This window comes from Pieris napi, chromosome 22 (assembly GCF_905475465.1).
Source record: "Pieris napi chromosome 22, ilPieNapi1.2, whole genome shotgun sequence".
Taxonomy (NCBI): Eukaryota; Metazoa; Arthropoda; class Insecta; order Lepidoptera; family Pieridae; genus Pieris; species Pieris napi.
In genome coordinates this window covers 10,275,406-10,301,694 of record NC_062255.1, presented here as the reverse complement: position 1 = coordinate 10,301,694, position 26,289 = coordinate 10,275,406, and the positions used below count along the sequence as shown (strand labels likewise).

Below are 26,289 nucleotides of genomic sequence, written 5' to 3'. Positions count from 1 at the left end.
ATGAAAATTTTTATTCTGTTATTAATAAAAATATTTCTTTCATTCAATCGTTGTGTGCAATATTATTTTTGTTGCTAAATAATCTCATTTTGTTTAAATTATTATTTGTTTTGTTTAATTTTTCCTTTAAAACTTTCAACGAGTCTATAATAGTTAATTTAATATATGACAGACAATTTAGTTCTCTTCGTCATCAAGTCACAAGTGATCGTCCCAAGTGTCTAGCCATTCATCACAATCAATGCTATAAAATTTGTGTAAACTGCAATGTGGCGCAGGTAGTTAATTGTTTGTACCGCGTGTGAAATGTCACAACATGGATTCCCTGAGAGACTGTCGAACACTTCAAAGGGGCTCCAGGAAGATATGTCAAGCCAGACTATGGAGGTGTTGGTTGAGACTCTGACTGGCACAGCTTTTGAAATCACAGTCTCGCCTTCTGACACTATTTTCGATATCAAATCGAAAATATATAGAGTAGAAGGTAAGTTCCATTTAACAGGATTTTTTAATAAAATGGCACAAAGTATTACACAATAAATTGTTTCTTGTTATCACGCGTCATCTCAACAAAGAATGTCGTGGCTTATGAGCTGCGTAAATTACACAAATTTATTGCGTCGGAATCAAATAACTGTTAATGGATTCATTAAAAGCTTACATTACCCTGTTGTACTACATTGGTTGTAATATTGTGTTTGGTTATAATTATGTTGTTTTACATTTTACAACTTGTAATAATTCTGAGCAGTAAATAATGCAGTGCCTGTTTCTTCATGGGATCATTAACTGTATCTTAAGATGTAATTTTTTAATTATATCATTTATGACTAACACTGAAACTATGTCAATAAAAATATATGACTCATGTTTCTATCTCATCAAAATAATCATTTTTTGAATAAATTTTTTATAGATTAAAAATAAACATCTAATTATTTATGTTTAGTAAAATAATTTGTTACTTTTAGTTTGTAATCACATACTATAAGTTAATTTACTTATATTTTGCCTTTCTTCATAATAAACAAATTTCTATAACCTTCTCATGTGTTAGTTTCAATTCTAAGCACTATACTCACAATGCTTTTATTATAATATGACTGGTATTTTGTTTCTTTATTCATGTTTCAAAACTAACTTTGTTTTCTAATGGTAAATACTCTAAATACAGGTACTCTTATTATGTGTTTTGTAAAATTGAAAACTGTGATGCAGTCTCTTATTTGCTATGATGAGTTGAACTAATGTTCCTCCTCCCCCTCTAATTGCTTGCTGACTAATGGCTAATGGTAGAGATGCTCTTGACCACATTTTGGCTTTTACTGACAATCTCTTTGTGAATGGTGTAAGAGAATTGAGTGTCTTGGTTTTGTGGTACTTGGTTGGTCCATTGCATAGGGGTGCACACCCTTTTCTTGCATTATTTTGGTTATTACCAATAACACTTGCCCAGAGATTTCCTCGACCACATCATGGAAAACCAATCTTAGGCTACACATAAATAATAGTTTCACATCATTTTCTTCTTTTTGTAGATTTTCAATTTATATGTTTACTGTCACAACAATATTTTTATCCTCTAAATACAATTAAACACTTTGTTTCCAATATTATATATTATATTAAATTTTAGCTTTAACACAAAATTGTTGTTATATTTTTATTTATTGTACAATGTTGTTTATTATGTAAATTGTTTGTAAAAAATATCAATGCCAGTAGTGTTCAAGTGACGATATCATTTGGCCTTCATCCAAATTTTGTGACAATTTTGACAATTTCAAAGTTAATAAGTAGAATCATATTCTTATTCCTTCTGTTATATGTCCATATACTATATTTAAACTTAGACAAAAGTAGAGTGTGGCTACTAGGCGAATAGAAGCACAATAATATGGGTAACATATTTTGATTAGATCTAAATGAAGGTTTTTTTATACAAGTTTCCTACTTATAAAGAATAATTTCTCTAGGAAGATAGTACATAGTACGATAGTAAGATAGGAGTAAGATGCGATACATAAATGAACTTAGGATACAATAACCCATGGAGTTTATGAACCTAAATTGGTTAAGTTTCTACTAGAACCAAACACATACAAAATGTATGAATTATTGTTCAGAAGCATGGTTTACTTAATAGTTGAAGGTTGCATAGGGTGTACACAAATCACAGCCGCTCATAGACTAGGGTACAATACCGATAAAATTAATATATTAGAATTTCAGTCAGGCAATAATAAAGTTGATACAGTTCCACCAATGTTGCTTCACAGTATGCCACTCAAACGAGTAAAGGAATATAAGTATTTGGGTCATTAAGGTTGCAGATTTGTTGATTGTCTGACGGGGTCTGATCTGGAGCGAGAAAGTATCGTAAATTACTTATCTGTAAGGGGTAAAATGGGGTAATGCCATCATTCGGAAATGGTTGGCATCCTTGATGCCTGAGGCATAGGACCAATGGTATCCTAAACGTATTGATCACAAAGAACACCCATACTTTAAAAAGTTGATATGCTGTTCATGTCCCACTATAGGAGTATATTGTTTTTTACCTTTCTAAGACCGAATTGTTACTTACTCTATCTAAAACTACATATGGATATAATCTGAAAGAAATAATTTAGTATATTGTTTGTATGTAGGTAAATTAATTAATGTATTGGTGTTAAATTGGTTCCAGGCATACCAATATCTCAGCAGCACTTAGTTTACAATCTCAAAGAGTTGGAAGATGCACGATCGCTCCGCGAGCAGTCGGTATGTGATGGGGCGAAACTCCGGCTCGTGTTGGGGCTTCGCGGAGGGCCGGTCGCCACACGCAGGCTGCCTCCGCCCGAACCGTGGCACGACATTGAACGAATGCTTGCTTCTAAAAGGTATTTTACCCGTATTCTTACCAGATAATGTACAGTCAAACCTGGATTAGCGAGAGTTCAAGGGAGCACAATCTCATTCTCGCTTATAAAGGTTTCTCACTAACCCGAGTTTCTCGCTAATGCAGGTACATGGGTAGCGTTTCTCTCTTATAGAGGTACGGAGCAATAACAAGTCACAGCAAGTGCGACCGTCTCTAACGCATCTAAAGTAAATAATATAAATTAAGCCCGACTGTCGCTTATAGAGGTAAAGATAAGTAGCAGTCTCACTTACGGAGGTGCATGAGGGTAAAACGACTCTCTCTTACAGAGGTTTCTGTTTCTAGCTAATAGAGGTTTTGGGAGCTTAAAATGACGGGTCCCGGCTATTACTCTCACTTATAGAGTTTTCTCACTTATCCAGTTCTCACTTACCGTTAGGTTTGACTGTATTATTAAAATATAATGTTTGAACTATAAACTTCGCAAAAAATAGATACCCGTCGCTTTATAAATGTTTTGTTTTGTAACCTTCTATTTGGGCGTTATTAAAATTAATTATGAATATAAACAGTTTGACTCTTGACCCGGTGACAATTCACACGAAATGTCAAGACACTTCTGCGATTTAAATTCTATTTATTAATTATTTTAATTAAATCAGGCAAATGATGATAACGATCAACAACCAAAATATATGAGATATTATTCTTAACAGCGGGGAATGCTCCAGCGGCGTATCCGGGGCGGGCAGCGGGTGCAAGGTGACGGTGGTGGTGTTTCGGGAAGGGGAAAGAGTCAACATGCTCAGGGTCAGGGAGAACAAGGACGGCACCTATTCGCATCTTGACACTGCCAAGTGTGAGTATATTTTGCATTGGAGATGCTTCCCCAACTGTGATTATAGATTAGTTTGATCTAAAAATAACAATAGATATTATAAATGACATATATAATCAACAATAATTTTATGTGTTATATTGAACATACAAAATACTTTCGCAAAAGGTGTAATATTTATTTATTTATTTCGTAAGCCTACAGTTAACAAAAATTATAATAACAAACAATAACTAAAAAAATAGCCAAAGTGGGAATACACAATATTTATAAAAAGCTTCAAACATTTACAAAAGGGAAAAAAACAATAAAAACTATTAATTACATTTAACTAAGCAATACCTAATTTGGCTGTGTTGTGTGATGGTGTAAAAGTAAGGGTATGTTCCTGAAGGTGTATGTGAGGTGGATATTCTTAATACTCCTTTTAAGCATATTCCGTGATAGCTCAAGTCGAGGCTTAAATAGTGTAATGTCCGAGCTGCGCAATACAAAACTGAGTTTTTTTGCATAGTTGTTGTTGATGTAAGGAACATGATACAAAGCACGATTGAGAGTCTGATAGGCAGGAACAAGGAAGGGATTTTTTTCTAGAAGTGAGCTGCGGTTAATTTTATTTGAGATGATGTCATGTAGTACAATTTTCTTGCAATAAACCGTATTTTCGTCAACAGTCTCTATTTTAAAATGTTTACACGCGTCTTTATAGGTCTTATAGGAGATAAATTTTAAATTCTTTAATTTTATTTAGTCGAAATATATATAAAGGGTAAATTTGATAAATGTTACCCTTGTTTATTTCCATCCCCTATGTTTTTGCTTTAGTGATGGTGAGGTTAGTGGCTGGCTAAGGTTAGGGTTAAAAGACAACTCTTTTGTCAAATGTAGGATAATAAATGATTTTACTTGTGCTTGAGTTATTTATAAACTACCAGGCTTAATTGCTACAAATAGATTTGTTTGTGGTTTTGCTATAACATAAACTACCTACTTGCTGTTTTTAATGTGTGGTTTGTGTTATTCGTGTATCGGCAACTGTTTGTGTGTTAAATAAATAAATGAAACCTTCCAATGTCGTCACAGACTCGTCTTCTCTGAGCCACCTGGCCGAGTGCGAGCGCGACGAGAGCCATTCGACCGGTGGGGAGCTGGTGGCCGACATGATGCACGACAACGCCCTCACCATGACCAAGATGATGCAGCTCAGGCACCGCATGCTCAAGCTCAACGCCTCCAGGCCCTCGCACGGTACCTTCAGACTTCCATTTATAGTCTTAAAAACGTATGAAGCGAACTAAAATTATCTTAAATGTATGTAATATGTAACGTTACAGTGAAGAGAGACATCCAGAAGACGAGGAGCGAAGAGTTCCTGTCCGTGGCCAGTCTGCTGGACGACCCCGCGCTGGAGGAAGGCCGGTTCAGGAGGTATGACTGCTTCTCAGGATCGGTCCTGCCCTGCAGGACTGACTCCGACCCCAACATTCCTGACGCTGACGACACGTGAGTTGCTTTGAACAACTGCACCAGCAAAGGGAGGGTCTCGGCCCGTTTCGGACGATTCGCTTTCGATCGGCCATTTTCACATCTCATCTTCATTTCATTGCTTCTAACAATCATTTTGTTGACATTGTTTCCATTAATTCAAGGAATAATCGATCGCGTCTATGTCTCATGCTTTTTTATTAGCATTTAAATGGAAACGACAATAGTGTACGAAGAGAACTGTTTTGCAGCGCAATTGGCATCTCAAACGGGCTCTCATATATTTCAGGGCTCGCTTGAAGCTGTCCGAGGCCCTGTCGGGCTCCATCCTCGTGAAGCGGGAGGCGGGCGAGGGGCGGGGGCAGGGGGACGTGGACACGCCCTTGGCGGCTGACAGTTTGCCCGCGCTTCATGCGGACTATGGTGAGTGGCAACCGTCAATCCCTTCTAACCCTCGGAGATTGACATTTCTTTAAGCTGTGTACTAGATAGGAGCGAGGAGTTATTTCATGAGGATTTTGTTGCTTTCCCCACGTTCCAACGTTTAACCAGGGTGAGATAAGTGTGAACGAGATCGTAAAAGAAGAAGCAGCGGACGCTTTAAATGAGAGCAGGAAAGTCAGTGATAAAACGGATGAAAAAGTGTGGGATGAGCGAGCAGGACTGCTTTTCCTTACGATGCATTGTCCAAAAGTTTTATTGCTTCTGTAGATTTAGAAAAGGCTTTCGATCGCGTGGCGAGGGATCGGTTGTAGTGGGCGTTGTCTATGAACGGGGTGAGCGGCTGTTGGTTCAGACCGAAGGTGGAGAACTTTTTTAGCAGCAACACTTTGAAATGTCGGAATTCTACGGAATGAAAAATCAGAGTTTAGGAGAGTGACAAGTTAAAAGTACCCATAACCGACGAGCATGTATGGTAAATGTTATGAAAGTGGATGGAGCTAGTGGAGATCCGGAGTCTCTACCCTTCGGCAATGAATGATTACCTAACATCGGCATGAATATATAAATTAATATAGTATGTAATGATTCATAAGTAATTATTTTTTTCTATATATATAAGGTTTTAATAGAAGATTAAAAATTTCCTAGAAGTCGCTGTACAAGTTGCCTAAACGGCTTGACCAATTTCGAAAAATCGTAATATACTGGGTATCCGGTAATTAACGGAAAACTTGAGTTATCGATTAATTACCGAACGCCTGTATATTGAAATGATAAATATTCCAGGCCCCCTGGTAGTCGGGGAATCGAGCGGTTGGCGAGCTCGCGGGTTCGGTTCCAGTTCCCAGTTGGCGGGAGGCCTGGCGGGGTCCCTCGCGGGCGGCCCCGTGGCGGGCTCCTCGTCCGCCTTGCACGTGCGCACGCGCAGGTCGGCACGCTCCTCGCCGCCCCTTTCGGACGCGCTCTTCTCGTCTTCCACCTCGGACTTGGAGCATTTGAAGAGGAATAGGTGAGCTCGATGGTCTAATTTAAATTTTATTTTTGTTAAGATTTTGTAAATAGCTATATCATCGGTTTGGAGCATTTTAAAAACAAGATCGACCTGTTTTAAAACTATTTGGATTATTTGTTAGTGGAGAACCTTCAAGTTGTTATTATTAATTCGGTTAAGTATTTGTTTTAGTTATTAAAGAAATAATAATTTTCACTTTGGGCACGATGGCGTCCCACGAGTTCCCGTGACGTACTATGCTTGTGTTCGAAATACAATATATTAATTTTATAAAATTGATGAGGGTGATGCCAAATATTTACGCACGGCCGATCGACACATTTTTTGATAGTCATTGTTGAGCTTCTTTCGGGTTACGTGTTCTCGTGCATCTAGCATTTTTTATTTGGGTAATACATATATACTTTTTGTTAATTATAGTTGATTTAAAATTGTATAGTGAGTGTTTAGTGCGTGTTTAAGAACTATTGTGAGGCAAGGTATCAATCATCATCAGTCTAACCTTTTTTTGTGCCCATACTAAAACTAATCCCAAATCCTTACGGCTGATAATATTGTGTGCCTATCTTTCTATAAAGAGACATTCACGAGGTATGTAATCAGGACTTATTATTTTAATATGAATTGTGTATCGACGGCCATCGAACCGTTCTTTGTGGTACAGCTTGTATAACACATATATTTTGATTATAAAAGTCTCGGACGAAATTAAACTTTAATTAAGTGTTAGGATCAGACGGAATAGGATTAGGCGAATATTTGTTATTTACAAGCACGCCACGCATCGTCTATCGATTCCACTAATCTGTGACATTTGTGTGTTGTTTATGCGTGTGACATCTGATTACGTGATTGACGTATAAATTACACAGATTACTCTCAATAACATTTAATTCTTCATTCTGTCAAATAGCATAAACTACAGAAGTCAAATATATTCTTACGCCATCTGGTAACAGTATGATATAATTAAAACTTGAAAAAATTCCAGAATCCTTCCAGCCTTAAGCCGGCACCGCAACCGAGAACACCTGCACCTGAGCGACGACAGACTGGACACGCCCCCCTCTGACTCCCTCGCCCCCTCTCTGGCCCCCCTCAACAAGGAAGTCGGCTCCGAAAGGAGACAGAGGCGCATCGACAAGATCACGGAGATGGAGCAACGCTTCAAGGAGGACAAGGAGGTGTCGCAGGTGAACATTTCTTTTGGGAAAATGGCCCATTTTGTAATGTTATCTCTTTCTCTTTCTCGTGTCTCGGCGTTCGTATTCAATCTCCTCTTACCGGACTGGATCGATTTTTATGAAATTTAACATTTACCTATATTCTTGAAATTTATATTAGGATAAAATGGGAAGACATACATTCTTAATTTAATATCTGTCGTTACAGGAAAAGGAAAAGAGCCCCGAAGAGAAGAAGAAGATAAAAATCCGTTGTGCGTTTTGCAAGAAGCGGCTCAGCATAGCGACGGTGCACACTTGCCGCTGCGGGGCCGAGCTGTGCGCCCCTCACCGGTACTCCGAGGTCCACGGCTGCGCCTACGACTACAAGGGGCACGCCCTGGACGCGCTGCGGAGGGAGAACCCCCTCGTCAGCGCCCCCAAGCTCCCCAAGATATAGACTGACGAGTGCGGATCGAAGGGCCGAGAGCGTCCAGCCTCCGTTGAAAAATTAAATTTTGAGTCGCTCGAAGGGAATACCGTTCTACCTTTTTCTCCATCTCTTCTTCTCCGAAAGTCGGCCTAAATGCTTGTAAATAGCGATTTTGTTTTAAAAATTCTATAAATATCTCTCGGCAGTCCTTCGAGAGCCGACCGTCGAGTCGCAACGTGAAGTGTCTTATTGCTAAAGGTTACTAATATACAAATATATCACCGTTCGTTCGTCCGTACGTCCCCGAGGAGTCTTTCGGCCTACCCTCGGTTCGCGATTCCCTCGGCCGCGAGAGACTCGCTCGATTTTATTTGTAAAGTTGCAGCGAGACGGCACTCGATGAATGTGATATGACTAAATTAAGTTTAAAATGTTATTAAAATGCCATTCGTGTGTTTGTTTTCGTAATTAAATATAAAGAAAAATATCAAAAAAATATATAAATATGAATAAATGCGCCGAACGTCTCGCCGAGGTCTCCGGCTCGAGATCCCGTCGAGACGTTCCGTCGATAAATACTCCGGTGACGACCTTAGTTGAGGTGCTTTGTGTTAGTTAGTACGGTTTCTATATTATTTCCGTTGTATATTATAACGCATAGATTAATGCTTATTATTTGTGGTCGGTGTGATCATGTACAATGTTTACTTGCCGCGGGCGATGTCGAGTGATGCCTTTCTGTCAATTGTCAAATTAGTGTTGACGTTTGTGACGTCTGTCCCGACGTAGACTATTCACGAATAGAGTTGCCGGTGTGCCTTTCTTTCAATGAAATGTCACAGATTAATATTTCTTCATTTTCCTTTGAACGCTTTTCAAATTTGGAATGTTCGCTTTTTGAAAAAGGAATCACTCGTGTCGTCTTTTATTTCTAATTTGATTTTTAGAATGTTAATTTTTCGTATGTATTTTGTGTAAGCGTATAAAATTCTCAATGTTAACACATTGTATGTCATCCAACTCGTATCGTGTTCTAAACAGTGTTTAACGAAAATCATAAGAATGACTCATTATAAATTTTTGATAAATCGTTTCGTCTTTAAGAAATGATTGTTTTTTGACTGAAATGTTAAACTGCCGGACAGAATATACCGATCGTTCGGAGCCGATACGCCACATTTTCGTCGTAGACCGTATTTTTAAGTTTATAGATTCATTTATTTGGGAGAATAATTTTGGCTGATTTAAAAATATATAATGCGAAAGCGAAGCTTTGTTTCATTTAAACAATCTCGAAGTGGAGCCCCAGAAATTACAGTAACAGGCTACACAGACCTTAGCGAGTTGAAGTGTTTCACCCTTAGGGTCAATTTACACTAGCGCATCGAAGCGTCTGTCCAAAACAGAACATAACAAAATCAACCCTTACTCCACAAAGTAACGCACACATTAACAAGACGCGCGTATTCTTCGAAATTCACGCGTCTGCGCGTGATCAATATTTAGTTTACCTGGTAGAAAAATATGACTGCCTATTTAATCCAAAAGCCAGAAAATTAACGGACAAGTGATTCAAAAGCACTACTGTTCATGCCCATTACTTCACGTAAAAGTGTGCATTCGTGCGGTTTCGCTTTACCTAGTTGTGAAGAATTTAACCCTTCGATGCGCTACGGCTCTGCGCTAGTATAAATTGACCCTAAAAAGTTATCTGGTCGCAGACTGGAAAGAGGACGTAAATTTATCTGGTACAAAAAAGTTACAACCCTACGCCTCAGATTCTGAATCGGGACGTTAGCGTTAAAGCATCAGATCTACCCTACGGGAGTCAACCTTAGCGCTAATACAAGAGTATCGCCTAATCGCAAAATGTGTACATAAAAATTGCCTTTACTGATACGCGCCCTCCACGGCCCCGCTTTGCGGGCTGTCGCCGTATTTAGCACTATAGGTCAGCAGATTGGGACGGGTGCTTATCGCTCTGCGCGTACAACTCGACTTTGGATGACCAAGGGATGTCACCACCCACCATTTCGCGAAGAGATACTATGATGCCGGAAATCATATTCTGGAAACGTGTTGTCCGCAAAGCTCTATCTTCTCTGGACATTCATGTCGAGCGGGACTGCTGAAATGAAGTATTTCAGAACCAATTCGTCTTAATAAAAAAAAAACTATTATTGCGGATGTGTTATATTTTAAAGAAAACACAAATATATTTAAAATTATATTTAACTAAAATATTAGAAATTAGAGTATCACAAACATTTGACATTAGTTTTGTATTTCTTGAATAATACATACATAGAATTTCTTGGGTTGAAGGAATATATTATTCTAATAAAAAAATACATTTAGTTCTAATAAAGTCTAATGATAATGAATTATTAAAGTATTTGGCACATATTTATATTGTTTCTATTATGTCAAAGTAGGATCAAATAAATTTGTGGTACATATTTTTTTTTATGAATTTAAACCTCATTAATTACGTATTTCAGGAAGTGCCACAAATTTATATAATACATTGAATACAATATACAAAAATAATATCTCGTATTATTCAAAACACTTGATCGTCCGTTTCACTCAGCAAGGCTTCAAAAATGCCCACAAAACTGTCGACGCCCTCCTTGAAGTTGTCGTCTACGGCTCTCTCGTCTTCCTCTGCGAAGAAGGCGTGGGCGAAGTCTATGACCTTGACGGTTCCCCAAAGGTTGGGGGTCGGGGAATCTTGACTCAATTGGTCGAGAACGGCTCGATAGTTCATTTTAATCTTGCTAAGCTTCTCTTCGTAATTGTGTTCGAAGGAATGATTGTGGTTCAACTTGTCGAGGGCTTCGGTCCAGGGAGACGTGACCGGGGGAGGGGACATAGGCTTAGGAATCGTGAGGCGCGTGGGACTGAGCGTTTTGTATACGGGCCCCGTGGGGGACAACAGGCCGCTGAAGTTGGATCCGCTGAGGGGACTGTGCAAAGAGTGAATAGACCTACGACGCGTCGGTGGCACTGGGCGGCATTTCTCTTTTTTCCTGTAAAATTAAAAATGTTAATATTAATTTTGTTTACAAATTACAGTCAAAATTATTTATTAGTTAAAAGACACTGACGCGTCAAAGGTAGCAGTTTCCCCGCAGCAACTCCTGAGTTTAGCGGCATCATATGCGAGCAACAAGGAAGTCGAGTAGAGCCTCAACGAGGTCTGCCTCGAGCACCATCTCTGCAAGGCCCAGAGACGGGACAGGAATTGCAAGACCAAGGCGCGGCAGAGGCGACCGCCCAGGCCGTTCAAGTAGTTCTTGATGGCTATCAAAGGAAACATTTTTTTTATTCATCAATAACACGAGCCTGCTCAGATTTCTTTGTGTTTCGTGTTCATTTATTTTCTTTCAGGCCCTATCCCAGCACGAATTGCTGTGTCAGTCTCTCGCGGTGGACCGCGGGGCGCAGTGGAGAGCTGGAGCACTGAGGCGCGCCGACCCGTAATAACAATTATGTAAAACATTAAGTTAATGTAATTTTATCAATTTTTTTCTGAAATGGATTACTTGGTTTGCGATAAAATATATCGTGTAAATTTTAAAATCATGTTCTATATATAGACCAGTGCAGATAGCCTTTAAAATAAATAAAAAGTGAAAAAAATTACAGTAGGATGAAACCCATTAGAAAAGGAGGGGAATATGATCAAAATGAAAGGAAAAATAAATTACGGTCGATCTGAGGTCGGGAAGGGGTAGGGGGGGGGGGAGTTTTAAGGGTAAAAAACGGTTTATCTCGATTTCCGGCAAAACTAAAAGTCCTATCGAAGAAAGTTAAATGGCAAAGTCGGAGGTAATAAAAAGATCTAAAACTTTTGTATTCACACATTTTTCACATAACCTCAAAATTTATGTGAAAAATTCAAAAAACCAAGTTTTTGGTTTTTTATTTTTATCTTTAACAAAAATATTTTTTTTTTAACGAAATTTGGTGAAAACTTACCTTTCTATGTCCCAAATACACTGTAATTTATTTGATTAAAAATATTTATTTGTTCACCTTATTTTGAATTAATATCGAAAAAACACCCTAATTTTCAATTGAAAATTCTGACGTCAAAATTTCAGCTTTTTTCAAAAAGTTGGTGTGCTTTCAGTTCGTTGAAATCTCTACTTTCCTATGGTAAAAATATATATATATATTACCATAGTAAATCTTCTCAGAAAACGCAAAAAATCGTATGCAGTAACGCCCAGACCTGTCATCCCCTTCCTTACTTCTCTATGAAATACGAAAATTTTAGCCCATCTAAAGGCTAAATTTTTTTTTAGGTCACTCAGGTATATATAAGTTATCTTAAAATAGTAATAAATAGGCATCTGATTATAATTTAAAGAAGATTCATAGAGAAGTAGGGAAGGGGATGACGGATCTGGGCGTTACTGCATACGATTTTTTGCATATTCTGAGAAGATTTACTATGGTAATATATATATATTTTTTTACCATAGGAAAGTAGAGATTTCAACGAACTGAAAGCACACCAACTTTTTGAAAAAAGCTGAAATTTTGACGTCAGAATTTTCGATTGAAAATTAGGGTGTTTTTTCGATATTAATTCAAAATAAGGTGAACAAATAAATATTTTTAATCAAATAAATTACAGCGTATTTGGGACATAGAAAGGTAAGTTTTCACCAAATTTCGTTAAAAAAAAATATTTTTGTAAAAGATAAAAATTAAAAACCAAAAACTTGGTTATTTGAATTTTTCACATAAATTTTGAGGTTATGTGAAAAATGTGTGAATACAAAAGTTTTAGATCTTTTTATTACCTACAACTTTGCCATTTAACTTTCTTCGATAGGACTTTTAGTTTTGCCGGAAATCGAGATAAACCGTTTTTTACCCTTAAAACTCCCCCCCTACCCCTTCCCGACCTCAGATCGCCCGTAATTTATTTTTCCTTTAATTTTTATAATATTCTCCTGCTTTTCTAATGGGTTTCATCCTACTGTAATTTTTTTTGGTTTCAAAAATTATCGGCACTGGTCTAATACATTTTCGTCATAAAATGAATTCAAAGAGTCAAAAATTGGCTATGTTGGATTATTTTTCTATCGAGCGAAGTTATTTAAATCGTGTATCGACCTTTCAAAATGGCTACATAAACTACTCAACTCCACCATATATTTTATCCATTCGCCATACCATATACTTCAAGAAACAATTACGAAAAATGGAAGTAATACATGTTGTCAATAATCTCCAAGAATTGCGTGACGTAATACTTAAACGCTCCCAATTATTTTAAACTATTAATGCAGTCTTAAATTAATAAATAAACCAAAGTCTAACCTGCAGTGACAACGTGTCCATGCAGTTTCTTCCCGTAGTCCTTCCCGTACTTGAGCAGGGCTCCGCTGTCCACCCTGTACACCTGGTACCCTGGGATACAGAAGCCCCACTCTTCTTTGCACTTCTTGTACTTGCTTTTCTCTCTTTCTATTTTCTCCTCTGAAGCTGTGGGGTCCCACGTTTGTTTACCTGCAAAATTAACTTTGTTTTCGAAAGTTCTTCGATCGATCGCGAGGGTTAGATGACGTCATTAATGTTCTTTATTACTGGAAATCTTATTATTGAAAACTGAAATAACCTAAATTTTTTTGTTATCAAAAGCTCTCGTTGACAATAGTTGCTGAGAAGTACTCGAAACAACTAGCTGTTATTTATTTATTTATTATTACAGAAATACATACATTATCCTTACAGACTATGCCAATACGATAATGTCGTAAAACATTAAATAAAATATAATAAAGTACTTATATAGTATTAAACACATAATATACACAATATCGCTACTGTGTTATGTATATGTAGTAAACCCGAGCTTAAAACTTACCAATCTTAACATCCATGATGCACGGCTCCAGCATCCTTTCCGTGAGATCATCGAGAATAATATATTCCTGTTCAAATCCATTGTAAGTGAATTTCTTGCATCCGTAGTATTTTGGCACAAATTCCCTGAGTTCAACCAAATCTTTTTCGTTCGATGAGAACAACTTTGTGTAGAAGTCGACTTCACGTTTTTGTGATTCCTTGAGAATCGGTTTTAGAATTGTTCCGTTGTTGCATTGGAGAAGCCCTGTAAAAAGTTATGTTTTCTTGAGCAGTGTCTCTCCTATGAGCTGTGCTCTCATCCCCGAGGTCGTTCGATCCAGGCTGTTCGCCAATAGACATTAGCTCGAACGGTGAAGGAAAACATCGTGAGGAAACCGGCTTGCTTTAGACCCAAAAACCACCCGACAGCGTGTGTCAGGCACGGGAGGCGGATCACCTACTTCCCTATTCGATTGACAAATAATCATGAAACTGATATCTAAGACCCAGATTTAAAAAGTTATAGCGCAACTGGTAACACCTGTTTTCTTAAAAAGTTAAGAATGTTATGTGATGTGGTTAAATTATTTTTTTTCCTTACTTTGTATAACATATAATGCGTGGCAATCTCATTTTAAATATTAATAAATGGCTTGAACCTACATACAGGATGAAAACCTAACATCAAAAGATTACAAAAAAATACCATTAATATATACGTATATTTAATTTAATATATATTTTTATAGTAGGTACACACCTAAGTACTTGGTGCTAACATCAGTGCTGGTGTGACCAGCGACTTGTCGACCATATTTGTGGACTTCCAGGGAATCGTAAGGCATCGATAGGGGCTTAGCTGTCATCTCGGTGCAAGCAGGGAGACTATAATGGACCTGGAATACAGTTACAAGATATTTAAAAAAAAAATGTTTATTATGGAATATAAGATACACATTATTTGTCGCAAACCATTTACTAAGGACACTTATGCATATTATAATTGTTGTTTGAGGTTAAGTAGAAAGCGGTTGGGAACGGACTGACTTGGATTGACATGGTCTCGACTGTACAATAAATGAAACATGTTAACTTTTTTGAAGTGAAACTTCTTTGGAGTAATTTTTTATGGAAACGTCACGAAGATGTGCAGCGATTTTGTCGAAGAAAAGAGAGAGAGCGATGGAGAGAGAGTGAGAAGGGCGAATTACCTTATATAAATTCTATTTTTAAAATTTCGTAAAGAGAATTTATTAAATATTAGTAGGTATATTATTATCAAACAAATAAAATTTATAATTTGTATTAATTTTCGACACTTAATATATTAATGACAATTACATTCCTAACATATCTTCCTTTTTCCCTCCCTCTAAGGAATATGACAAGAATTAAAAATTAGTTTGCCAAAGAAGTTTCACTTCTGACATGTGTACTTTGTACGCACGCACTTTTTTTATACAGAACTGGACCGACGACGTGTGGCCACAATCTCAACTGATGTTAAGTGAGATGTGGCCTATTGTCCAGGAGTTGCCGGTTCAACCACTGCCTTACATGAACCCATATCTTACTAATGTTATAAGCAATAAAGGTTGACAAAAACAAATATTAAACAAGGGGGGTTTCGATTGTTTAGGGAGAGTTCAGCTACCTGCCCGTGGCGACGTCTTTGTCAGCGACTATCTATAAGCATCTGATATAATATATAACTCGTTGCCTACTTACAAAAAAAAGCTTGCAAGTGAGCAACACTTCAAGGTTCACTTGCAAGGTTAATAACAACAAAAATAAGCAATTTAGATGGGATTGACCTTCTTGAATTTTAGTGTACATATATCATAGCTTATGTTCCATTATAACGTGGCTTTTTGTTTAAGACTGAATTTTTAATATGTTTTTATTTTTTGTGACTTATAAATCAATAGACGACTATCTGTTAAATAGCTTGATACATTTTGTAAATTTAGAATTAACTTAACGTCTTTTCTGACGTTCATACGTGTACTAGTTTACCTATATGAATAAAGTTATTTTGAGTGTCACTTTGAGTTTACATATAGGATATGTAAGGATAACAAAAATACAACAATTTACGCAACAAATTAAGTTACACCAGTTTTCTCTGGACTAAATCAAAAGCTATATAAACGTATGTTATCAACTGTAAGTTTTTAAATAGTTATAATTATTACTTAAGTAAGGTAAGTATTGTTTGTGCACAGTAAAACGTACATAAGTAATAATAATGTACCAACCTGATAGATGGACCTCTGGCGGCGAGGTTTTCTTTCTTTAGTCTTTCGCGGAACATCACTCATTTATCCGGCAACCTTTAACAATACAATTGGAAAATATTTACAGTGGCAATAGCGCTTTAGGTAACTACCCTCATTTACAAATTTAATTATACAACGCTGTGCTCATTGGAGATCACAAATAACTGACTGATGAAAGGAAATATTTGCATAAAATTGACCAAAACGTCACAACATGACATGGTAGATTACTGATGACCTACCTTATGACTAAGAAACAAGGATAATATTTATGCGGTTCATAAAATACTTATATATATATATATATATATATATATATAATTACATAAAACCCATATAAAAATATTATACTTTTTCTTTTAGTTTATTGTTTGCAAAACAGAAATATATAGTATTTTCTATGTTCTTAACCTACATAGTAATAATAATAATAAATAGAAAATTAAAACAAATTTAAAAAGTTTCGTCCCTGTGCAGTGTACCTCTAACGCTAGCAGCATTTCTTCGCTGTATTGCGATACTTATACGTTGAGCGAAGCAAGTACCTGCTCTGGGGTCACCGGTACTACCTACTCGTACCAGGTGCCAACTTAAGTCTGTAATTAGCGCCTGTGCATTTGAACCCCACAGCCCAAGAGTCTACTCCAAAGAGATTTGAGCCGTTTCTTTTTCTCAACTTAAATTTGCACAAATAACTAAAGATGCGTACGGTGTAATTCTTTAACAATTTTTCTTAACTTTTGATTGTCGCATTATATTTTCAATCATATTTTATGAATATATTGATTTTGGTTTATTTGCTAAATAACCCGTTTGGTCCCATATCAATTAAGTTTGAAATTGTGTGTTGTAATGATACCTACGATGTAAAACGATTTATTAATTTTATTATATGCTATTAAGCGAACCCAACGTAAAAACAAAAACTTTTAACGGTATTCAAAGCTATACCACAATGGCTTACAGTTGAAATAAATACAATATAAGTACTTCTATATGGAAGTTTTAGAAATTTGCTATAGGCGTATGCCTAGGGCGCTCGACCTATAGCAAATTTATAAAAGCCAAACACATTTCAAACCTGCATAAAACACAGAAGGCACTTACTCTTAGTATTTATCTTAATGGCTATCATAGTATTATTTTGCACTCTTAACTCTTATGTATTGTTAGATTTGATTATTTATACTATTTATTTACATTATAGTCATATTTACATGACTATCACCTACCGAAGCTGAGATATATCTTCCGGTAATTATGAAAAATCGTCAGAAATATCTCTTTATTCAGTCTGGCTGTTTTAGCTGAGTTTGCGCAGTACAATGTTTATAGTACTGACTATAGTGTAAATTTATAAATCACTAGTTTAAACACTGATGAATTTATCTAAATTTTGGCTAAAAACACCTGTAAATACCTTTTCAAAATAAAAACACTCAAATCGCGACTTTAAAATTCAACTGACTTGAGATTCCTCGTGAGAATCACAATCTTATCAACTCGGAAATCAATAGATATCGGTTTTATAATACCATATTCGCATTTACGACAATGTCTTCATGGAATTTCATGTTTTATCTATAATATTATTTGCTTAGCAGTTTCAAGGGGAATTTTTTATTTTATTCTCATAGTCGAGTATAAAAATTTAGTTTCAAAACGATTTCTAACTAAAGTGTTATTAACATGAAAGTGGATAATTCTTTAAGTATAGACGCAATAAAATCGCATTGGGTATTCATTTGCTTTAGTTAAAATTACGTTTCGTTTAACCTTATTTATATAAAGTAAATTACTAATTGCACTATTTTAACTTAAAAAAATATTTTGTCTGTCTTTCAAATTGTGATGACGGCTTAAAAGTACCTTTCAGTTTAATACAAATAAAATAAAAGTGATTGTGAATAACCTTTAATAATATATTAATTAGAAAAAACCACTTGGCATAAAATTTATTACATAAGTATTTGCATATTGTGCAATTTTAGGTATTTATTTTACTAAAAATGTCTTAAGTTTTATTAATAATGTTTCAATTAATAATTATAAATACCCTCCCCAGTCTTTCTTCCATATTTCCCTTCTTTGACCATCTTGTCCAACAAGGGAATAGGTTTAAATACGGGGTCACCAGTAGTCTGTAGCATTACATTTAAAATAGCCTGTTTTGTATCGAGACCAGTAAAATCAGCCAGTTCTAGTGGACCCATAGGAATTTTGGCCCCTAATTTCATCGCTACATCGATGTCTTTAGCTGACGCATCGCCTGAAAGACAATTTATGCTACAATATGATTGTAATAACAAATGACAAATCATTATCTGCTGGGAAATTTATATGTAGGAGCCTTCTGTGCCTCATGCAAATCCTATGCTACAACCTTTTTAGGTCTGGGCCTCAAATTTCTGTATCTATTTCACTGTCACAGCTTCCTGTGCCTGACACACGCCGTCGACTTTTTGGGCAAGCCGGTTTCCTCCCGAGGTTTTTTTTCACCGTTCGAGCGAATGTTAAATGCGCACATAGACAGAAAGTCCAGTAGTGCACAGCCGGGGTTGGAACCTCAGGATTGAGAGACGCAGAGTTTGCGTTGTTTAATAAATATTAGGTTCTTAAATATGAAATTGACGTTTTGTCGTACCACTTTGACCTCAAATATCTCTTCTGTGGTTAGGAATTTCAAATTCAATTAATATACAGCTGTTTACTTGTGCATTTGTTTTTCGAAAACCATGATTCATTACATTTTCCCGTTTCAATTTTTTCAAGCGAAAATTGACCCCGAAAAAGTTACTTGTGAGTTTTTAGTGGACTAGTGCCGGGGTCGTTCACTAAAACTTTCTTAAATCTGGCCAGACAATTACGGTAGATGTCTTTTGTCAGCAACCATGATGGAAAAGCTAGCTGCTAAACAATCAAGGCTGGTCAATCGCTCTAGGTCACTGCTGCTTCACGACAGCGCTAGACCACACACTGCACAACAGACTACTACCAAATTTGAGAAGCTTCAATTGGAATTTCTAAGACATTCACCATACTCTCCGGACCTTGTTTCAAGAGATTACCATTTTTTTCGTAATTTGGATACTTCTTGCAAAGAAAAAAATCCAACTCTGATGGGGCAGTCGAAACCGCCTTCAAAGATTTTATTATATCCCGTCCGAATGTTGTTTTTAGTCAAGGGATCAAATCTATAAGTTGGCAAAAGCGCATAGATAGTAATGATAATTAAATACTTTGATTAATTAAATATATTCTATATTTTTTTAAATATATTTTTGTTCTTGCCTTAGGGCCGAAACACATAACGCAAACTGCTTATTTTTGCGGCGCCGCAACGCCAAAATCGGCAGTTGCGTTGCCGCGTTGCGGCGTCGCGAAACAGGGCATTATGGTAGGGCAACCATTTTCTCGTGATTTTTGAGTGTGGATAGACGTCTCTCTGCGATGGATCGTAATAAACTTATTGCTTATTTGTTATTAAGAAGACATTATTCTATCTTAAAAATACGGCAAAGAAGATACTGGATACATCCATTAAGTAAGGGTATGAATCCAAATGGCGAGTTCTTTTCTAAAAAATACGAAGCATTAAAGATAGACGAAAAAAAATTTGTTGCCTACTTTAGAATGAGTATATCATCATTTGAAGAGCTATTAAGCGAGTTATCAAAATATATACAGAAGAAAAAAAATAAAGGAAGAAAACCAGTTACTGCTTTGGAAATGCTGGGCTTAACTTTAAGGTAAAACAAATAGGTTTCTTATTTTTTTTTATTGATGTTTATGGCACTCGGAATCAAATGTTTAGTTTTATTTGTACCCCTGGCTTTATACACCTGTGGTACTAGCGGGGTGTCGATAAAAATTTTGCATCACTAGTGTTCATGGTTTGGGGGTACCTAGTGGTACAAAGCCAGGTTCAAATGAAACAAGACAGAATCAAATTAAGCTTTTTGCATTATACAATTTTCTTACTTTAAGAATACTTTAATAGGCCTTAAAAAATGTAATGATCAATTTAAGAAAAATCAAACTCCTCATCTTGTGAAACATAGGAAGTAGCTGACGTTTCGTCCAGTAAAAATGGTGAATTTATTGGACGTTGTTGGTTTGATGATGAGGTAGTCCTCTGTTCAGTAATCGAACTTCCAGGAGTAGAAGTGTGGTAGCCACTCTGAACCGTATTATCGTATCTCATAGTTGAATATCCTTGATTGTAACCCTGATGCTGATATTCTTGATTATAGCCGTGATGTGATGTGTGATTTTGATGAATTGAAGGTTGAAGAATGTCGGTTAATATTTGAAGCACCCGACTTTGAAATATCAATGTTTGATTCTCATTTAACGATTGTAGAGATGGTAAAATCCCCTTGAAAAAATGCAAATGTCTATTCTCCGGTGTTTTTAATATTGCCAATAAATCTTCTTCAATATCATCCTTATCATCTGCCTTTCGTTTTCGTGGTTGACTTTTATAACGAGGCAATGCCGTTATTTCATTCTCAATATCTCCTTCCGCTACGCATAAACTGACGTCATAACGCTGGAATTCACGTCGTGCGTTGCGGCGCCGCACCGCTATAGCGCACTGCCGATTTCAGCGGCGCGGCGCCGCAACGCGCTTATGTGTTTCGGCCCATAGATACAAAACGCCAATTTCATATGTAAGGTAGTTATATATAATGTTTGAGCGCATTTTTCAATACCATTTAATATGTATAGATATTTATTTTGTCGATTTAAACTGCCCGCTAATGTAAATAATTAGTTAATTATAATAATGTTAGATACCTACCTACTTTATTTATATTTAGATAATTCATAAGATTTTATATGCTTCCGAGACAATTATTGCGTGAAACTTAACTAATAATTAGCAAAACTGTTTAATTATAACAATATTATTCCATTTGTTCAATAGGATTACAATACAATAAGCATCATAAGCGTTTACTTTCTCCAAAGTAAAACAAATAATTGTTTTTACAAAAACATTAAACTTCAAGGCACTTATACCTTATCTTGTTCCCAATGGATATTTGATAAAATATTATATACGAGATAAACATTTTTATCTTTCCAAATATTAGGTGAATTCAGAATTATATTAAAAATCATAAAAAGTAGAATAAGACTTTAATATAAAATTCATAAAAAATATATATATTTAACAAAATGCATTCACTTATAGATACCCTTTATCCGTTTACCAACATAATACGAAATTATTTTTTATATTTATAAAATCCCTCTCCGGACTTGACGCCAAGCTTTCCTTCAGCCACCTTTTGGTCCAACAGTGCAACGGGTCTGAAGACTTCCTCCTTGGTCATCTCGTAAAGGACACTCATGACGTGTTTGTTGGTATCCAGTCCCGTGTAGTCGCACAATTCAAAAGGTCCCATCGGGTAACCTGCACCAAGCTTCATGCCAATGTCTATATCTTCCATCGTGGCGTCACCTGATAACAATGATTAGTCAATTAAAAGCATATTTTTTAATAATATTACATAGTTACCAATAGCAATAAATACATTTAGATTTTGACGTATATCAAACAATAATGTACGACTTCTTATGGGTGAATAAAAATATTTTAGATGCCTCTATTTGGTATTCATACGAATATTAAGTCCAAAGAATATCAACATAATTTGCTAAAGAAATATTTGTTTAATATATTATGATTATAATCGTTGCAGTAGGTCGATAATCAAATTGTTTTAATAAACATTGTTTATAAAGGGAGTGAGCAGTGTTGGCCGGCTTCAGCGTGCGACTCTCATCCCTGAGGTCGTAGGTTCGATCCCCGGCGGTGCACCAATGGACTTTCTTTCTATGTGCGCATTTAACATTCGCTCGAACCGTGAAGGAAAACATCGTGAGGAAACCGACCCAAAAAGTGGACGGCGTGTGTCAGGCACTGGATGTTGATCACCTACTTGCGTAATAGATTGAAAAACGATCATGAAACTGATTCAGAAATCTGAGGCCCAGACCTAAAGAGGTTGTAGCGCCACTGATTATTATTGTTTAAAAAGGGAAAGAATGATATGAAGGCCACCCTCCGGCCAAACACTGTCATTTTTCTTTATCCGTTATAATACAAGCAAATGTATATATTCATCCATTTGAATCTAATTTAATCAGTAACTTGTGTGACGCAAGTTCATGAAACTGACATACACATGATAATATCAAATAGCATTACAAAATTTTCTTTTTAAGATTTTAAGGAGTGATAAATTTTTAATAGGTTTTAGAAATAAATAACATATTAATTGATTGAAATGCTTTAGTTTATAAAAGGATTGAAAACAATGTTTTAATCTTTACGAGCTAACAAAAATATTTGATAATAAAGCACTTACCTCTCTGTTACATTTTAAGAACACAAAGCATTAATACATATTTAATTTATCCAAGAACCCAAACCCAGAAAATACTATTAATATGGTGACTTAAATCCCCAGAATTAAATCAGAAGCTAAAAAGAGCATTCACTTCTAGCATAGTTTTTTTGTACACGAGTGCACCATTCTTAAGGTTTGAAATTTGGGTTTATAATGTACCAATAAAGAAAAATTTATTAATAACTGTGTATGGTTGGCAGGTAAACCCAAAGCAGAATATTAAGCAACAAGTTGACTCATGAACATAATCTTCATATAAAATTTACTTGAATGCAAAAAAACTAGAATTGAAATAAATTACAAAATTCTAATTAAGTAATACACTCTTTTCAAATAAGAATATTAATGATAATAGTTATATAATGTATAATTTAATGAGTTTTGCAATATTATAAGGTCGACTTCAAAACTATGTTTGGTTTATTAAATTGAAGGACTTTAGGAAAATTTCATTGTGAATATATAAAAAAAAGAAAAAAAAAGTATTACATATTTATCCAAAAATGATTCAATTTACCTTTAAAATATCCCACAGACCATTATTTCAAAACCATGCATACATGCATGCATGCAGATAACTAGAATTTCTCATTTATTTTTGTAGCAAAGGTTTTACTTACCTCTTTCATACATTCTTAAAGCCTCGGCACTGTAGGGTCCTAATAATCTGTTAACCACAAATCCAGGTCTATCTTTACAGGTGATACAAGTCTTGCCCACAGACTTGCCCCATTCCATTAAGGTTTGGTGAGTTTCTTCTGACATGTCGTCACCTTTGATCACCTCAATGAGACGCATAACTGGCACAGGGTTGAAGAAATGAAGGCCGCCAAGTCTAGATATTTTAAAGATGTAGTTAAACCAAAATAAGGGACTAAAGTGTTTGTTTTCTGTTTCGTATATATTGTTTATCTATGTAATCTGTTTTGGCTTTCTGCACTGTCTAAGTGTTTTGTTTTATAATATGTATGTTAGCTGTAAGATTACTTATAAATAAATATAAAAAAAAGTGTATTGAAATACATGAGAATACGGCAGAAACCTACCTATCCTTCCTTTTAATTCCAGAACCAATTGCATTGATAGGAATTGATGATGTATTACTTGTCAAGATTGTATGCTGTGGAGCTAGCTGAAATAGTAATAAAAGAATAATATATATTTTTTGTGTGTGTGGGTTATAATTTTCTTCAATAAATATTGATTTAAAATATCTTACCTCATCTAATTTATTAAAAAGCTGTTGTTTCACATCCAATTGTTCTACTACAGCTTCAATAATCAAATCAGAGTTTACTCCATCTTCAATCTTAATGGATGTTTTAATTCTAGCTAGGGAATCCTTCACAAAACTGTCAATTTTAGCCACATCATCCTTATGAACTTTCTTGGCAACTCTTGTCAAATTATTTTCAATTGATTTAAGGGCTTTTTGTAAGGTTTCCGAATTTAAATCTACTATTGTTACATTTTGTCCTGCCTGAGCTGAAATCTAAGAAAACTTTATTCATTCTTTACAGATAAGATATATATAAAACAGCACAAAATATCAAAAAGTAAATTATATACTATCTAAGAAAGTTTATTGGTAGGGTATAGTAGGTCGCATACCGAGAAATTTATATAACTACATATTTAGATTAATTAATATAAAATAAAACATACCTGGGCAATCCCACTTCCCATGAGCCCTGCACCAATAACCGTAACCGTTTTAATGGCATTTAATGAATTGGAACTGGAAAAACTCCTAGTGAAGCCAATTAATTTGTTCATTTTACTAACAACGTGTTTACCCTTTAAACGCCTACCTTAATATGACGCGATAACCAACAAGTGAGACTTGAGAGAAAAAACGGTGGCCCCGCCGAACTATTACACTATTCCGTTATCAGTTACCTGTATCACACTGATAATTTAAATAAACGATAATAAGGTAACAAACAGGTTTGCAATCAAGAATAAAACATTTTAAATATAGATGTGGTTGTACCTACCCGCCATTATTACAAAATATCACAAAAATATTAGATATTCACAATTTCTTATTTCACCTCATACTCAACTCATAACTCATTCATAAAAATAATCAAAGCTTTCGTTGTTATTTACAAAATATAATATTAATAAACAACTTTGAGGTTGCCATGCAAAACTTTTATACAAATCATCTGAACAGATTTAACAAATATTTAATTTACGTTATTTAGGTGCTACCTATAGATAAAAGGATATGATTCTAGACTTCTAGAGTGCGAAAGAATATTATACACATTTGAATATCTCCGAGAAAGATAAAGGCAAAAGATAGATAGATTGTGCCTGTCGCAGTGATCGGTTAATATTTGTTCCGAGGAATTGTTTGTTGTGAATTGTGACTTGTGCCAAACAAACAGCGGTGAGCGGATTGAAATAGATTGGATTCAGAGTTCACAACTTGAACGTTGGCAGCTATCGTACCAGGGCCGTGTATTGATTATTATGGATCCAAATTATCGTATCGACCAGGATAACTACAAGTTGTATAAACTGGGTACGATAGTAGTATACTGTAGCCGAGATGCAGGCACCGGGTTCCTAGAACAGCGTTGCCAACTCTACGTCTTTTTACGTAGATCTACGTATTTTAGGCCTTTTCTGAAAACCTACGAACTTCAGTCACAGAATCTACGTATTTTTAATCAAATTGAAAATTTTGCACAATATCCAAATTCATTAGGCTGAATAGGCATAATATCTATTACTTTCGAAAAAAAAAAGTTAAAAACAATCAGACCGGGAATGGAGAACTTTAAGAAACACAAATCTACCATTTCAAGAGGATCAGATATTCAAAGCAGATGACTTTTGGCGTCATATTGCCAAAATAAAAAAAATGAGATGCAACTCAGCAGTTTCCCCTCCTAGCCCAATTTACACAAAAGTTATTAACATTACCTCATAGTAGCGCAAATGTTGAACGACGTTTTTCTTTAATAAACTTGATGAAAACTAACATCAGAAACGGACCTCAGTCTACTGAAACCCTCACAGGGTTACATTTTACAAAAAGTGATCTGAAAAGTAATCCTGGGCCAACGCAAGATCATATTAAACTTTTTAATAAAAACATGTACAAATTTAATTTACCAGAAAATAATAATGAATATATTTTTTTTTTTTTCCATTTCAAAAAAATAACACTCTTTTTATTCAGTTTTACCAACCCTACCCTCTTCATTTCACTCATAAAAAAAAGTACGTAGATCTACGAACTTTTCCTATACAATTTTTGCTAAATCTACGTAATTGTTTAATCTGACCTACGTAATTTTCAAAATCCGAGTTGGCAACACTGTCCTAGAAACAACCACAAATAAAACTCGAGCGGCGAGCCGCATAAACCACTGCACGTGGAATCACAAAACCAGGCGCCACCGGCATCGGAAACTCTATTGTCTTCGCGGATCTTTTGTTTAGATACTATGTTAAGAAAACAA

General features: G+C 35.6%; 3 protein-coding genes across 6 annotated transcripts; 1 reads left to right on the top strand and 2 right to left on the bottom strand.

The window, feature by feature from the left end:
* The first annotated feature begins 68 nt into the window (after positions 1-68).
* LOC125060647 (AN1-type zinc finger protein 4-like) lies at positions 69-9,511 on the top strand. 2 transcript variants are annotated; one of them, XM_047665636.1, is made up of 9 exons: positions 69-484; positions 2,690-2,885; positions 3,583-3,725; positions 4,788-4,952; positions 5,039-5,132; positions 5,479-5,612; positions 6,420-6,642; positions 7,637-7,838; positions 8,038-9,511. In XM_047665636.1, exons 1-9 carry the CDS (start codon positions 307-309, stop codon positions 8,266-8,268), a joined length of 1,566 nt encoding a protein of 521 aa, XP_047521592.1. In that variant the 5' UTR covers positions 69-306; the 3' UTR covers positions 8,269-9,511. The 2 variants fall into 2 exon arrangements, with proteins under 2 accessions (XP_047521592.1, XP_047521591.1); XM_047665635.1 differs by having other exon boundaries at positions 5,039-5,207.
* Positions 9,512-10,455: 944 nt separating this feature from the next.
* On the bottom strand, positions 10,456-25,359 carry LOC125060608 (inositol polyphosphate multikinase). Of its 2 annotated transcripts, none has more exons than XM_047665557.1 (7): positions 24,808-25,359; positions 16,368-16,442; positions 14,870-15,005; positions 14,129-14,374; positions 13,582-13,770; positions 11,352-11,547; positions 10,456-11,273 (listed from the first exon to the last, which is right to left on the bottom strand). In XM_047665557.1, exons 2-7 carry the CDS (start codon positions 16,428-16,430, stop codon positions 10,805-10,807), a joined length of 1,299 nt encoding a protein of 432 aa, XP_047521513.1. In that variant the 5' UTR covers positions 16,431-16,442; positions 24,808-25,359; the 3' UTR covers positions 10,456-10,804. The 2 variants fall into 2 exon arrangements, with proteins under 2 accessions (XP_047521513.1, XP_047521514.1); XM_047665558.1 differs by lacking the exon at positions 24,808-25,359 and adding an exon at positions 17,809-18,116.
* On the bottom strand, positions 18,362-24,681 carry LOC125060611 (probable 3-hydroxyacyl-CoA dehydrogenase B0272.3). Of its 2 annotated transcripts, none has more exons than XM_047665561.1 (5): positions 24,476-24,681; positions 24,030-24,302; positions 23,857-23,942; positions 23,431-23,645; positions 18,362-18,657 (listed from the first exon to the last, which is right to left on the bottom strand). In XM_047665561.1, the coding sequence occupies exons 1-5, from the start codon at positions 24,584-24,586 to the stop codon at positions 18,428-18,430; spliced, it is 915 nt and encodes a 304-aa protein (XP_047521517.1). In that variant the 5' UTR covers positions 24,587-24,681; the 3' UTR covers positions 18,362-18,427. The 2 variants fall into 2 exon arrangements, with proteins under 2 accessions (XP_047521517.1, XP_047521516.1); XM_047665560.1 differs by lacking the exon at positions 18,362-18,657 and adding an exon at positions 21,517-21,858.
* Positions 25,360-26,289: the final 930 nt, after the last annotated feature.

What these genes read in the sequence shown, in the direction of transcription:
- LOC125060647 (XM_047665635.1), top strand. Translation starts at nt 307, where the DNA reads ATGTCACAACATGGATTCCCTGAGAGACTGTCGAACACTTCAAAGGGG. An exon ending in CGCGCTTCATGCGGACTATG is followed by an intron (nt 5,613 to 6,419) that starts GTGAGTGGCAAC and finishes TAAATATTCCAG; the next exon opens with GCCCCCTGGTAGTCGGGGAA. An exon ending in AGGACAAGGAGGTGTCGCAG is followed by an intron (nt 7,839 to 8,037) that starts GTGAACATTTCT and finishes CTGTCGTTACAG; the next exon opens with GAAAAGGAAAAGAGCCCCGA.
- LOC125060608 (XM_047665557.1), bottom strand. Translation starts at nt 16,430, where the DNA reads ATGAGTGATGTTCCGCGAAAGACTAAAGAAAGAAAACCTCGCCGCCAG. An exon ending in GCCAGAGGTCCATCTATCAG is followed by an intron (nt 15,006 to 16,367) that starts GTTGGTACATTA and finishes ACTGTATTCCAG; the next exon opens with GTCCATTATAGTCTCCCTGC. An exon ending in GAAACTGCTACCTTTGACGC is followed by an intron (nt 11,274 to 11,351) that starts GTCAGTGTCTTT and finishes TTAATTTTACAG; the next exon opens with GAAAAAAGAGAAATGCCGCC.
- LOC125060611 (XM_047665560.1), bottom strand. Translation starts at nt 24,586, where the DNA reads ATGAACAAATTAATTGGCTTCACTAGGAGTTTTTCCAGTTCCAATTCA. An exon ending in TGGGAAGTGGGATTGCCCAG is followed by an intron (nt 24,303 to 24,475) that starts GTATGTTTTATT and finishes AAGTTTTCTTAG; the next exon opens with ATTTCAGCTCAGGCAGGACA. An exon ending in GGAATTAAAAGGAAGGATAG is followed by an intron (nt 23,646 to 23,856) that starts GTAGGTTTCTGC and finishes TAAAATATCTAG; the next exon opens with ACTTGGCGGCCTTCATTTCT.